At 37.6% G+C, this 16,594-nt stretch overlaps 1 protein-coding gene across 1 annotated transcript in view; it reads left to right on the forward strand.

The window, feature by feature from the left end:
• The window catches only part of LOC128983220 (protein pangolin, isoforms A/H/I/S-like), a 254,079-nt gene that overhangs the window by 52,988 nt on the left and 184,497 nt on the right, over positions 1 to 16,594 (forward strand). Inside the window, exon 3 of the mRNA XM_054402449.1 lies at positions 3,767 to 3,867. Coding sequence (XP_054258424.1) covers positions 3,767 to 3,867 — 101 coding nt within the window. The remainder of the gene's footprint in view (positions 1 to 3,766; positions 3,868 to 16,594) is intronic.

Here is a 16,594-nt window from a genome sequence, read left to right on the forward strand (position 1 = left end):
AAAATACTTTATCGCATTTACGAAAATAAACAATCGACATATTTGATTCCAACAATAATCAACAATGAAAATCTAAACCCGATTAACAGCTGTTAAGTGATAAATGTAATCAGCTGATTGCTTTGACCCGCCCGGACAATCAAGGCTTAGCTTAACCCGCGCTCCCTGGAACTGTAATGAAATATCGTTATACGCCGTACGGTCCAAAAGTATACCCTTATCAATTCGGCTCGGCTGTCGGCTGGTAACGGAAAAAACAAATAATGGAATCCAAAAGTGGAAGGAGCGCGAGCCGTAAAAAGGTGGAAAAGAATGGCGGTCATAAAATAAGCCGTGGTTTACAACCTCTAGTTGTGTGTCCGGTTGATAGAATAGCTTGTTATAATTACATATTGGAGGTACAGTCCGCGGTACAGTCTGTGCGGAGGCTGCGTCTGCAGTACTGACCACTGACCAGTGACCACTGGGGCTGAGCCTCCCACATCCAAACTACGTCAAGGTGTGATGTGTGTGACTGGTCATGGTTCGTTACTGTACATCAGCTGAGCGTCATTATAATAAACAGGTGAGCGACCGCGTTCATTTGTTTCGACACCTGCGTTGTGTGCCCGGGGCTCCTTACTGGCTATAGAGATTCACTGCCAACAGGTAACATTTATAACCGGCCACTCTGGCGGCTAATGTGTGTGATTTAGCCAGCCTGTTTTGGCGCTTTTTGGTGTCGTTATAAATTTTCCGCTTTGCAGAAAGTCCCGGATAACTCGTTCCCCGGGCGGTTTTGTTTCGTCCGTAAAATAACGGGTTGTATGGATGGACCTGTACAAATTGGAAATACAGTCTCGATATTAATTAACTGGACACGGGCTAAAATGTCCTTAATGTTACGCTTGTAAATAAATCTTAAAAATATATATTTGTTCTAGTTGTTACACACTATTAATTTACAGTAGTTTTAATAAAAAACATAGTTATAAATATAGTTTTATTAATTTAATTTGTTTCTACAAGTGTAAATAACGTAATCACTAAAAATACACCGCATGCTTGTAGGATTTAATACATAATGACTAGGTAGGTGAGGGCGAGGGCGAGTAAATGTGCCACGATTGCTACCTTTGCCCAATACCGAGCTGCACGCAATATTGCCTACCTAATTAAAAGTGACCGTCTGGAGTGGCACGAGCCGACAAAAACTCCCACTGTCTTGTACCCCCCTACTAGCTAAAACACTAATCTTACAATAAATCGAAAATCCTCCTTTTTAACTCTATCTATCAAATCCATTATATACAAGTGTGTCAATAAAAATAAATACCTCCGTCTTTCAATTTGTCTGATGGGATTTTCAACTCATATATTTTCATAAACAAGTCATACTTATGCCCCATGTAAATAACATTTAGGGTTTCTGCCAGAAAAAAGGGGAAAATTGATTTTTGATCAAATGATGATAGTATAATATGATGAAATAAATAATTATATGTACGGTACCAAATTTGATCAGTACCTATATATGTGTACATTTAGACAAGCAAATTACAACGGTTGTCTTTTTCTCCATGAAAATAACATAGGAATTGCACATTTGATTGGAATTTTCTCCGTAAACTTTAATTGCACAGAAGCATAACTGAAGCAAAATAGCAATGAATAAAAAATGTATTTTTATTTTTGCATACTAGCTTTAATAATATGCGGTTTCCATGATTTCAGGGTAATTATGAGAAATCCCCAATGTATGCATAACACCCCGTTACCATGACCAGCTCTACATATTCATGCCAAATTTAATCAAAATTGGACCAAAATTATTCGAGTAATCGTGTTCACAGACAACACACAAATACAGCGTAAGAAAAAAATCTTAGGACGGTTAGATATCAAATAAAAAACAATACATATAGAGGTAAAAAAAAACTTGTCACAAAGTTACTGGGTATTGGCTATAGTAATAATTTTAACATGTTATTCAGTGACACACTACCTCCTCAGGGGAACGGAGTCAGATGGAAAGGAGTCAGATGAAAATCTAAAAAGTAAGCATATTGATACGCGCGCATTAAATTGAAGGTATTTGTTGGTAAAATGCAATTCCGTAAATTTGAACATCTAAATACCCCCGCCGCAGCAAACCTGCCGACTAAGCGAATTTCCATTTGTCTGAATTGATTTTCAGTTAAATATATTTTAATAACATTAGGTTTAACGAGGACCTAGGTTTGCTGCTACAAGGAAACTAATAAAGTGTATTTTTGAGTAAAATATTGATAGCTTAGTACAAAATAAATAAATTTGCCAAGTTAGATCAAAATATATCCATAAACAAGCAAACTACAACATTTGACAATATTCTCCATAAGAATAACATGGGAATTTTAAATTTACAATTTTTTTAATTTTCTCCGTTACTAATAATCGAACAAAAATACTTTTATATACTAAATTATTTGTTTTTTTAAGCTCTTTAAAAAGGTCTAAAGAGAAATCGGGAAATTTTCTGTTTTGAGGGTCAAAAGTGAGAAAACCCAATTTTTACCCCATAAAACGCCCCGTAAAGCCCCGTTCCCATGGTCCGATCGTGCTGGTTCGCGAACTCATTCAAGTTTATCCCGCTTTACACCTTTAAACCAAATTTCATCAAAATCGGACAAAAATTACTCAAGTTATCGCGTTCACGGACGTATATATATATAAGTCTATATATAACTTAACATATGACTATTTATTCCTTTCATTATTTTTGTTATTGTATTTTGTAAATGTAAACATGACTATGACCTAAGTGTCGAAACATGTCGTTTATTAGCCTAATTAAAAATGAATTTAAAAAGGGTACTAATGTTTTTATAATGTTTTCAATTATTTATATATATATATATATATATACATATATAAAAATTTGAACGAATGGTGTTTTTGGCCTCTGGGGACATCAAAATAAAAAAGTAAATCGGTCCCAGGTCTAGGTCTTACCGTGCCACCTACGGTAATAGCTACTTCCCTATAGGGAAATTCGCTAAAACCTGAGTCATAAATGACAGCCGTTCTAAGATTTCTTGAATTTCATCAAAACGAAAAAGTCAAAAAGATATCGGTACCGGGTCCAGGTATTTTTGTGCCGCCTACGTTAATAGCTTCTTCGTTATAAATAAATTTGCTTAAAGAACAAATAAATAACCTTAACGTTTGTTGGATAAGTAATATGAGTGCATGTATACATGGTGTTTGTGAGTGTGGTAAGCTGAGGTAAGTATATACAGTGGAGTGAGCCGAGCAGTGAGCAGTGAGCGTGCGTGCAGCCCCGCGTGACGGTCGTAATTGAAACTGATCTTCTACTTATTGCCACTTAGCACTTACCTGGGGAATATCTCCGAAAATGGGCTGTAATATTGCTTCCTGCTAATTAACAGTTCACCAGCTCACGCGCCTTTGTGTTCAGCGGAACCGGGACAAACGTCTCGATGATTGAGTGTTAGAGGGGCTTGGTGTGGTAACCAGAATATTACAAAAACTGCAGTCTCGTGAATGGATATGTAAATTACAGATGTCAATTCTTTTGAATCAACCAAACAGGCACAAATTGACGTCCTAATTTACCAAACAGTAACATCCTATTTCATTTTTCTTTTGAATGTGTACATTATAGGCGATGGCCTACTCGATGTTCTCTCTGTAAAATAATTGTCTGACCAGGCAGTTCTTATTGAAACTCAGTTATAGTGTAGTTTTCAGCAGATTTTTAACTAATGCTTACGTTGTTTTGCAGGGAAAGTGGAACCAACGCCTCACACGTCCTCATTCAACATGGGGTACCTCGTGTCACCCTACCCCTACCACAACGGCACGGGTCCCATCCCCGTCTCAATGGTGAGTGATACAGTAGTTAGTAAATAGTCTCCAACAAAGTCAGATTTACAGGCAACTTATAAGAAGTATATTATTTTACAATGTAAAACCCACATGTGGCTCCGTAATTTTTACATAAAGGCCTTATATTTCTTATTGTATGAAACTATGTAAATTGTATGTGTAAATTGTATGTGATTGTAAATTTTCGATTAACTTTTATTTAGGGGGATTTGGGAATGTGGACATTGACATTTATTAGTATTTCCAAATAATATTTCCAAACTGGTTCAAAAGGAAGCCAGTGACGTATGTTACATGCGGTGTTGGTGACATTGTGCGTTATGTTTTCGTAGTCCGACTCGCAGGTGGCCTAACAATGGTCATCGTCTGTTGATTAGGCCCCAACTACCAGCGCCTGTAGGCGGCCAACAATGGGCAATCTTTTCAAATTACTACCACCGACCCACACCGGCACGCCCAGCTAGAGGTGTTGAAAATAGGCCTAGGCCGAGGCCCAAGCTCTGCACACACAGGCCTTGCATTAATATTCCTCAGATTACAGTGTTTTGAGTCCATGTACATATAAAGTGGCTGTTTACAAATTAATCCGCACTAGTTCTCTCCTGACGTGATAGTTCTGGAGTGGTCCAGAGGCTACGCTCGAAGTGTCTTGACGTAGATGACGGTCGTCTATATTTGACTTCGGCTTACTTGTGGGATGCTGTAAAATTAATACTTATCTACTATATTACCTATCAAGAAGTCCGGACTTTAGAACTGCTGTAATTGTTCATTCAGTCGTCGTCAGAAAAATAGTAGGGTTTCTCTTACAAATTTCTCCCTTTACAATTATTTCATATGTCCTGAAACGTCTGTTATTTTGTATCCTAACGAAGGGTATTACTCTCTAACTTGGGAGGTATGGTGTGGAATAGTTCTTATTCTAGATACAGCTAACAGCACTATCAATGGCGAAGTGTAGGGCGAGGAGTATCCGCCGCTTTAGATAACAAGACCAATAATAATATCAATATATGTCGACTCCGCCACAACACGGCGACATAACCGACCCAGAGGCTATTACCTCGGTAATTGACGATCCACAGGTTCATGTGTTGCAGCGTTTGTGCGATATTCCCCACAGCACCATCTCCGTCTCCGCCTCCCACAACGCCAACATCATATACAACCGCAGCTATGGCTATATTTTCAAAGTAGGGCGTTATTTACAAGGCAATCAATCCGAGCGACTCTGGTGACAATAAGAGTGGAGCTCGCTGGGTGAGGCTCGAGCATTGTTGCCGCACTCTCTATGTAAATCCCCGGGTAGATTATGCGCTAGGCCTACATACCTCGACCCACCGGCACCTCGGGAAAGTCCTTGTTAATTGTTACCCTTATACGTCCAACTTTGCACATCGGTGGATACAAATATGCCATCATGTGCCATTTGTCAGTCGTGGAATTATTAATATATTCCGAATAAAGGGGATGAAATAATAACGTCACCTTCCTTATTGAACTATAGAAACGTATAGACCTACTATAATTTAGGTAGTTACAACAGTTTAAAATAGTAATGAAAAACGCCTAGACAATAAACAAAGGTGAATGCTAAATATTAAACGTGTATGCTATGAAAACTTCTTTACGGGTATATAATCATGTGAACCCATGTGAACCAAGGTAAAGGAATGTGTTGGGGCAGACCCTTGAAAGCGAAGTTTCCAGGTAAAAGAATAAGGCATTAAATCTGGCCAAAATAGGTGGAGTCGATTATCTTGAAGACAGGAAGTCCGCTGACAAACAAGGGTACAAATAGGGGATAAGACCCAGTATTGGAGAGGACTGGAGGCGCCGGCGCCGAGGTTAAAGACAAATAGACCCACAACCGCAAACAAAAACTGCGCAGCCACATCATGTCTCATCATTCTACGATCAGGACGGTGTTTCCAACCTTCACATTAGGCAACTGCGCTGAAGAGAATAACTTTGGTTTAACAACTGTCAACGAGTTATCAGTTGTCATTGCGATCGCTATTATAGATTTACAGTACTACAAATAGTTTGCCAGTTACGTATGGATCGGTGAAGCTGAGCAACAACAGTCCATATACTCGCAGATGATCTAACCAATGTTTTAGTGATTGTTGATGTTGTTGTTGGTTATGATTTGTTGATTTTAGGTTAGCTTGAGGTCACTACTTTACTCCAAGTGCCATGTTCTTTCATATCCACTTGTTGGTCGTATAAGGTGGATTAATTTATTCGAATGCCCGCACGGTCGTAAAATGTATTTCAATATTATAGACGAGTACTAGAGTTGAATGCACTTAAGTAAGGATATACTTGAACAGGATAGGTTCCTTGTTTTAGCGATAAAGTGGATCTGAAATTATCAACTATAGCAGAAGTATTGCCCATACTGTATACTATTTACGACGAAGCTTACACACAAATTCTTTCTTAAGGTTGAACTAACAATTAACCGTCGTTCCGATGTAATGGATTCCAGGTGAGTGTGATTAATTAACCGATCACCGATTATTTATTTTTTATTTTTACTGAAATTGGTTTTTAGTAATTGGAGATCGTTACAATATTAAACGTAAGCATAGTAAACACATCCTCTACTTGAGTTATGCTTGCATTAAGTTTAATGCATCCAATGAGTTAAAGTCCAATGAGTAGCGCATTTGCACATGCAGTACCGGTGAGAAGCGATCCCACATTTCAGTTGGTGTTGGTGCACGTCGCACGACGGTCTCTAGTCGGGTCGTCCCGTTTGCATACATCTCTCCCCCTACTCATACATTATGTATTTTCAAGGTCCAATTCAACATTGATTTTCCCCCAAACCATCTCATCTCAACACTACGCACACATTTCACCGAGCTGTGTTTGATCTCAAAGAGTGGATAAACGCGGGTTGTTACAAAGTTAACAAGAATACGGAAATTCAATTTAAATAATGTAAGTTGAGAGAAGGGAGATTTAAAATTTCGACTTTTATTCCGTGCTGTGTTCAAGTTTGGCTTAACTATAGTAGGTATTTTTCCTAAATGAGCCGAATAAATCCAAAGAGGTATAACGACAGAAATGCTACAAGCTGTGGTTCAACCAGAATTCAACACAACGCGGAACTCATCAAATTTCTAACAAGGAACAGATCCTGTTAAAGTATATCCTTACTGAAACGAATTCAGTAAAACATAAAAATACATTTTACAACCAAGTGGCATTCAAAGAAATGAATGAACCTAAACGATCAGCAAGTTAAAGAGGTCGCAACGGAATAAAATATCCTAAAAGGAAACGAAACGGAATTAAAGGTTAGCGAGCAGTGAACCGAGGTTGTTCAATTAGTATTTCTTGGCCATCGAGTGGCACTCGAGCCCCGGACTTACCTTTGCTATAAATGTTTCATCGAGAGATGCCTAATTGGAACGGTTTATACGGAAGTATTTCACCGCTCATAAGACCAGCGTCGCATTTAAAACAGACATAAAGAAGTGATTTGTGGCGGACTAGACGACGAGACGATGAGACGCGGGCTCGAGCTTGTAATAAACTTTAATTAGGATTGATGTCAGCGATGTGGCTCGTGCTGTTACGGTACAGTTGGTCTAGCAGAATACTAGTGATGATTTTTAATCCATAACTGATAACATTGTAATTCAACAAAAATGTGTATTTACACACAGACATTGATAGCACGTGGATTAAAGAAAATAATAACGTGAGGAGTTTCATTCTACTTTGGGGTGAAAAACAACACTCTGACTATAAAAAAACAAACTAAGAACGCAAAAAATGTTTTTCGAAAATATGCAATTGGATGAAAACAGTCCAGTAAATATTTCAAATAGATTACATCCATGGCACTAGGCTATTTTTCACTGCAGTATACAGTTTCAATATTTGGGGCCTGACTAATCGGCGATCAAGATGTATGCATACATCGATGGACGTATGTTATTATTAGCAAAAGTCAAACGTAGCATCTACGTTGTTTCAATGTTGTTTCTGTGCGTAACAACGGAATAGTTCGAAGATAAAAAAATTTGTATATTTATTTTATACAATCCAAACATTTGTATTGTTGTAAAATCTACATATTTTAATGACATATCTGCCCATAAGAACTTGTATTACGATTATCAACACAAACTAAGTCCAGCGAGTCTGATAGTGTTATCATTAATTAATGTTGTGCCCCGGGCCGTACTGATCAAACAATTAAACAGTAATCAATTAGGCTTATGAACAAAGAGCGCCGAGTCCATTCTTCTTCTACTGATCACAAAATGTTCGACACACGCTCAACATTTGCTGTGATTGGAATGGACTCCTCAGCCTCCTGTAGTTCCCCTCTTTGTGTTCAATTCTTTGTTTATTGATTTTTGCTGTTTTTGTGAGTGAACTTCGTGAAATCTTTCCACAATTTTCTTAGTCGCAAACAATAAACAATAAGTTTATAAATGAAAATGTTTAAACGATAAAATTACATGTATATTTGTTTTTACTCCTTGTCATTCTTTATGTTTATTTTTAATTAAAAATATTTAAATTTTTAAAGTATTATTTGGGACATGGTTCACCACTGAATAGTTAAAAATACTGTACATCCAACATACGACCAACAGCTCAATTTCAGGATTGATATATCTTGATTACTTGTAAACGTTGTAGGTTTATTGTTGTAAGGCTTCCAAATTAAAAACTATGATTTTTCCAAACGATAAAAATATTTGTTTGCTACACATTAGGATGCCTATACTTTCGTTATGCACCGTTGGTGCAGCAAACTGTATAGGTCAAAGCTCAAAGCCCATTCGTTGCAAAAGTAACATACAGTATTGGCAGGATACACTATTGGAGTTGTAGACTACAAGTAAAACAAACTAAATCCCGAAATGTTAGAAAATGAAACTTGGTATCTTATTAGCTGCAAATGTATAATAAATAATCCATTGCAGTTCAGCTCGTGTATGCGGATTTGCTAGAATTTTCCCTTGTGTAGTCCTAGTATGTAGTATGTAGTTTGTTGTAGGTCCATTATGTATGGTTTGTAGATTGAATAGGTAGGAATTTAAATTACTACAGATAACTCTTGATGGATTTACATTATTCTCCCCAGCGACGGTGACTATAGCGGTGGCGGGCTCTCGCTCTCAGCTAGTTAGCCCAAGACAGGTAGTCGCGCCGCGCTGTTGTCAGATTTCCGCCGCTCTACTGGGGGTTTTAACTTCACACCTCGCCAACTTAACGCGCCACCAAACGCCTCCATTGTTAGTGTTTCGGGTTTGGTGGTCGGCCGTCAGCATTTTTTCGACTTTTTGCCTTGTTATGTGGCCCCTTCTGTCCATTGAATTATAATTTTATTGCTAACGAGGTGATCGGTCCGATCATTTTCCTGATCGCTGGAACGGTTTAAGGGATAATTCCCGAGGGTGGTTCATTCCCGCTTACTGTAAACCAGATTTTTTGTTTATATACAGAACGGTTTATCGCCTGTTTGCCATATGGATTACCTCTTGACAAAACCGGATTACATTGTAGCAAATTATCGGATTTATTATTGCCAGGTCAATAGATACTGGTTTAATAAACTGTTATAACATTTATTTACCTACAACATATTAATAGTCAATGATATTATTTAATTGTTATCAAGTTATTTAATGTATGATTTCCCATTTCATAATTTTCCCCCTCAAGTAGGCAAAAGGCTACGTTTTCCTTGGACAATTGTGCTGAGAGTATGACTATATAGCTTTTAAATATAAAAGAAGACAGCTCTTCCGCTTTATCTCTTTACCAGGTTGTATAAACTTAAACTTTGACAAAAGTTCTAACAAATAGATTTTTTATATTTCACTGCTCAAACAACCGATTTTGACCAATACAATTCAGATTCCGTTGCTTATGTAAATATAATATTCAAACTCTGATGACCGTCACAGCAGTACTACTTTACTGTTCGTACATTGTGTTCATGTACTGTAAAGTATTTAGTACTACACCTGCTTATGCTTCACCACGCTATAGAAGATGTTGGTGTACATACATGAACAAGTTGGTGGTCAGTTGTAGCCTATCAACAAGATAAGCCCGTCATGGTCATACTGGTCATTTAACCTTTGCCCCCTTCAGTGATAGTTAGCCCTGCAGCTTGCAGTGCTGTACGAGCCGGTTGAGCCTTGTCTAGATTAGGCTTTTATCAACCTGTTTATGGCTTACCTCAGAACCAATCTTAGATACTATACTAATTAAGAGAGTCGTTAATGCATTTTGCGAATTGATAATCTATCAGTCATAGTACTCTGGCCGTAAATTGGCTAACGACGTTTGGAATTAGAATTACATTTTTTCAATTGACTATCTACGACTATCCGCAATACTATCGTGATAATTAGACAAATTCGTAAATTACAAGGCAAAAATTTGGTTTGTAATCCACTATTAACTGTAGGTCTCTTAGTTGCCTTTGGCTGTGTGGGCGATTAATTAACAGTCATGTGTAGGAATATGTCGGCCTTAATCTTAACATGACTACAAGATCGCTCCACTTATCCTACACTCATCTCCATTCATTCTTGGCTTAAAATATTATTGTCACCATTTCAGTTAAAAGTATTTAAGTAAACTATTCAAGTATTCCTTATACATGAGGTGTATATGTCGTTTATGATATTTGTTGGCTAGGCCTACATATAGCTCAAAAATGATAAATGTTTTAATACCTATCTGAAATTTAAAAAAAATAACTTAAAAAAGAAAAATAGATTTGTACGCATATTTAGTGAAGAAGAAATTGTTAAGCTCATATTGATATGAATAATGGATTTATCCTTTTTTATCATTGTCAACTAAACACATATTGGATCAAATATGTATTAACTCCTGATGAGACTGTATAGCAGATCAAGGACATATTTTACTCAACACACTGTGTTCTAAAATTTAAACTACCTATACTTCAATGCTCTTTGCAGTATGCCTATCACAGTTTCTATTTTGTTACTTTCACAAACCAGCCTAGTGTAGAAGAGACTGTGTGAGAGTGTGGGGTGTTAGCTTCGTCGCGGAAATCCACAAGTCTGCAGGTCAGGTGACACGTGTGTAACACATGTGAATCTTCTGCAACTCCATTCCATCGACCACTAAAACGGTGCGCTGCGTCGCAAACCACCGACACGTAAAATAAATCTATCGAGCCATTGTGGCTCGGTACGGTGTGTAATTAAGCTCGCTACGCTCAGACAACAAAGGGTAGACGACGTCATAAATAGATACGTCTCATTACCTGCTGTGGGCCGGTCGTCAAAAATGGGCGGGTCCAATGTAGCAGCGCTGCTGTACTGGAGACTGCATATACTCTCTGTTAAATAGCTGTAAATTAACACGACGTGGCCAATGTAGCAACGCTGCTGTACTGGAGACTGCATATACTCTTTGTTAAATAGCTGTAAATTAACACGACGTGGCCAATGTAGCAACGCTGCTGTACTGGAGACTGCATATACTCTCTGTTAAATAGCTGTAAATTAACACGACGTGGCCAATGTAGCAACGCTGCTGTACTGGAGACTGCATATACTCTTTGTTAAATAGCTGTAAATTAACACGACGTGGCCAATGTAGCAACGCTGCTGTACTGGAGACTGCATATACTCTCTGTTAAATAGCTGTAAATTAACACGACGTGGCCAATGTAGCAGCGCTGCTGTACTGGAGACTGCATATACTCTTTGTTAAATAGCTGTAAATTAACACGACGTGGCCAATGTAGCAACGCTGCTGTACTGGAGACTGCATATACTCTCTGTTAAATAGCTGTAAATTAACACGGCGGGTCCAATGTAGCAGCGCTGCTGTACTGGATACTGCATATACTCTTTGTTAAATAGCTGTAAATTAACACGACGAGGCCAATGTAGCAACGCTGCTGTACTGGAGACTGCATATACTCTCTGTTAAATAGCTGTAAATTAACACGGCGGGTCCAATGTAGCAACGCTGCTGTACTGGAGACTGCATATACTCTTTGTTAAATAGCTGTAAATTAACACGGCGTGGCCAGTGTAGCAACGCTGCTGTACTGGATACTGCATATACTCTTTGTTAAATAGCTGTAAATTAACACGGCGTGGCCAGTGTAGCAACGCTGCTGTACTGGATACTGCATATACTTGCTGTTAAATAGCTGTAAATTAACACGGCGGGTCCAATGTAGCAGAGCTGTTGTACTGGATACTGCATATACTCGCTATTAAATAGCTGTAAATTAACACGGCGGGTCCAATGTAGCAGCGCTGCTGTATTGGAGACTGCATATACACGCTGTTAAATAGCTGTAAATTAACACGGCCTTGGCAAATGTAGCAGATCTGCTGTACTGGACACTGCATATACTTGCTGTTAAATTGTTGTAAATTCACATGGCGTGGCAAATGTAGCAGATCTGCTGTACTGGAGACTTCATATACTTGCTGTTAAATAGATTAAAATTAACACAGTTAAACTAATATAGCAAGGATAATTTATATTGATGTTTTTCTCAGTTACTTTATGAGTATCGCTTATAAACCCCACCTGCTACACATATACAGTGGCTTGGGGAATGTAGAGACTGCACTAGCCCCAAGCGGCTCATAAGTTTGTCCATCTAAACTGGCAATGTCTTCCGAACAAACAAAACATATACGTTAAGCTGAAAAATAAAAAGCAAACTACAGTATCAGTATGTAGCCTACCTATATAATAGTAAAACATGTAAAATACCGATATCTGGTTTTATTCCATTTTACAAGAATCACGGTAATAAATTTCAGAGATATCACCCCAGTATAAGAAGATATCTACCAATTTGTACATATTGAGACGTTAACCAAACGTAATTATTGTGAAAAATGCGTTGTCATTAAACCAATAACTTTCCGACAACAAATATTAACGCAGTCAATAACCACGTGAAACCAAATGTTAAAACAAAATTGGGACCCAAACATTTTTCTAAAGAGTTAATCTGTCGTGAAATCGGGAAAGGGAAAATAGTGAAAATAAACCAAATATAGAGGTAAACAGAAACAGTGACACTCGTGTCTGGCTCGTGCTGTAATCGCGCGGATAAATAAATCGAGGCAGCGACGCTATCAAATAAATGTCCACCACCCTCCCCCCCCCCCACACCACACCTGACCGTAGTAGAACTATGTCAATATTGTTACAACTCAAATAACAATGCTACACTGATATCCGCGTGTCAATTTATTGATTATGCTCGCTGATCCTCCATATTGCTCTGTGTGGCCAATCGGGATGTTATTTTAATTTCTGATTGCTTTATTTCTGTTTTAGCAGGACTGCTAATGAAATGCTTTTGACTAATTTATAACTTAAAAAATGTGTGCGTTAGTTTTTATTTTCTATTCAAATTTCGTGGAAATTATTTTTAGTAGACTGTATTTTTTTAAGTTATCAAATTTTGGATTATGTTTCAACTGTTAACGATCTAACTGTTTACTTTTTAAGTTTGATTACTTTTAAAGTTTTAACTGTTTATAAAGTTTTAAGATTTTGAAACTAAATATAACATTTTACACTTACATTTATAACAATAGACACGAATCCTTATCACCTAAATCATTCTAATTGTCGACACTTCTGATGATCTCACTAAGCAAATATAATGTAACTTGCTAAACTTAGAGTTGGAATACTTTAATATTAGAGTTATATAATACGTCATTTTTGTAGTCAAATTTTTACAATGTCATTCAATATACTACTCATAATTTTGTGCAAACTTGTGTATATGAACGCAACTACAAAGTAGTATACGGGCACATAATGTGATCATATTCATCAAGTCGTCGGACCGATGCATGACGTGTGACGGGAAGCCATATTGATTTCGGTCACATGGACCCTCACCAACCCCATAAAGTACATGCACTTGAGGCGGGCTAATTGTACGCCTTTAAACAAAGCCTTCCTCGGAAATGAAATGGGTAATCTGTGCGGCTTCGACAGCGGCCCCTTGTTGTGCCGTTGTACGGTACTCGCTCTTCTTGCAGTCTTGTCTCACGTTAGTTGGGATTTTATTATAAACTATATATATATTTTTTTAATTTATTCATATCTAAATTTCAAATCAAACTTGCAAAATTTGAACAAATGTTTTAAAACAACACATGTTTATAATATAGTTAAACTTGAATTAAAAATTCAATTTGAGATTTAAATTAATTCGAATCTAATTATTATATGCAGCATTGTCTGAGTATTATTTAAGTCATTTGTCACTTATTACCTTACACACTCTACACTTACCCTTTCGTACAGTTTTGCTACACAATCATACAAAACTAAAGAATGATTTAAAAAAGGGGTTAAAGACTTTTTCTCAAAAAACTTTTTCTCAAGGCTGGTGAGCAACTAGATTTCTTACGTTGTGATTTTCTTGCCAAGCTCTCAAAAATTGTATACAGCATTTGAAAAAAAAAAACGAAAATCACTTCGATATAGATGTACAGTCATTGTGAAATGTTTAAATATATACGAGCTTTTATATTACCTGGAGTAACATATTTTATACTTCTGGCCTTTGAAGGTTTTAGCTACATCATTGCCTTGTAACTCATCTCAACATTGTATACAATATTACATTATACACGCAGACTGATTTTACAGATGTATCAAAACTCATGTGAGGTATTTTTCTTATTTTCTGCGTGTTCTACCTTAACATCCTATGGTGCTTGGCTCTAGCCCGGAACATTTTAACACATTACCTCAGGCTTGGCAGAGATGCTAAAATTCATTGTTGACTCTCGGGATTCGAACCCTGTACCTCGGGTACCAAGATCACTCCCCTGGTATATTTGGAACACGTGTAATCTGTGGCCACGTGCCCAAAGCCGTATGTCACCTCTATGACGTTGTTTTCGCGTGTGATGTCTGACGTGTCGGACACGGTGTCTGTTGCTGTTGATCGTGCCAGGTCCTGCGGTACACTATACCACTACACCAGGCACTTGTATACATCGCGGATATTTACGGGCCGTTCTCAAAATGCTAATCAGTCCAACCTGGTTTCGTATTCTTTCTTTACGGCCGGAGCCAGAACAGATTACGTCCCCTATCCACGACACTCCATCGATCCCCGCACCTACTGGGGATGGAAGCTATCTCTGGCTTCATGTCGTATCGTGACTTTTCCAGGTGATCAGGATTTATATATAGAGATATTCATTTATCCCACAATGTCTAAAAAAGCTTGTTTCGCAAATTTAGGTAAAGACTACTAAATGGAGTGTTTTTCTGTTTGTACGCCTTGTGGTTTTCTCTCCAGTGGAATAGCTGCTATTTTAAATAACGTGTGACGTGAAGCGTTCATACTTTACAAATTATTTAGTCTTTTTATTCTAAGTAACTTTAAAGCGTGATTGGAATTATTTTGTGTTTTTCAAAAAAAAAATTTTATGTAGGAAGGCAACTGTATAGATTCTTAGACATGTATCGTCACTTCCCTGTACAAGTATGCGAGTATTTTAATACGAGATACAGTTTATTATTAATCTAGGTGACTTTCCTATGATTAAAAAATATTTTTTCTGAAATTTGCCCCAAGCCGGCTGTACGTGGGAATGTCCAAAGACGCGGGATTCAGTTGTGTGGCTCACAAAACCCTGAAAACAAGTTTGAAACCAACAATACACCGGAAACCAGCAAGCCCTCCAACGCCGTCAAATGTTTTGACTTGAACGGTCGACTTGATGTTTTTAGGATCTTCAATATTTGCGTTTAAATCACGGTTGGACAAATTAATGCCTTGAAAAATATAGCATACGGGTTTTCTTATGTATGCTGTAAATAAACGTAAAGGAAAATCAATTATCAAATTCAAAGGTTGAGGTGACAGGTGAGTACGATGTGTTTTTAAGCTTCAAGAACATAAAACACTCCGTAAAAATTAAGTATTTTAATGCTACGAATTATTAGCTGTACACATACAAATAATTTAAGGGGTTTTAGTACAACATCCAAACCCAAACGGGGTTCTGATAATAAACGCCCTGATAATAACAGCCCTTAATAACCTTGTCCATGAAACGTAAAAAGGTCTCTTCTGTGTAGTACGTTTTCTGTGGTATTACTGAGGCAACTTGCATAGTAGGTCTATTATATCTAAATTAAAAGACTTTTTTAAATTTAGCCATTAGTTTTAAACTTTTATAATTTTTGCCAAAGTATGTATTTGATGTATTTTCTCTGTTAAAAATAACGGTACACAAAGATGAATTGCCAGTTGAACCGATGTTGGACGACTCACAAAGCTAAACAAATCTGTCCAAGTCTGACGGACGTTACGCATGAATTAAAAGATCCCTCTCCAAGACGCCCTTCAAGTTTACAAACATTTGTTGATTCCCATGAGTGTGAGGGAGGGTGATAAGACGGGCTTATCTGTTTGATCAGCCCTGATCCCCAGCCGCAGGACAAATAGTACCCCACCACACACGGTCCGGCAACCGCAGCCGCTACAGGTGACTATGGCCCTGTGATCTGCTTTAGATACGGGACATGATCTGACAATCAAAATACGTCAGCCATCAGCCATGTGATCACAAATTAGAAACTGTAGAAGTATCTTATATAGGTATCGCAGGCATTCTCAAATTCATTTACTACCGTAACGACTGTAATACATTCTTTTTAAACTATTAACACAATGTTC

The sequence above is a fragment of the Macrosteles quadrilineatus genome, unplaced genomic scaffold (assembly GCF_028750875.1).
Source record: "Macrosteles quadrilineatus isolate MER2022 unplaced genomic scaffold, UCM_ALF_1.0 Scaffold_1__1_contigs__length_201487025, whole genome shotgun sequence".
NCBI classification, from domain to species: domain Eukaryota; kingdom Metazoa; phylum Arthropoda; class Insecta; order Hemiptera; family Cicadellidae; genus Macrosteles; species Macrosteles quadrilineatus.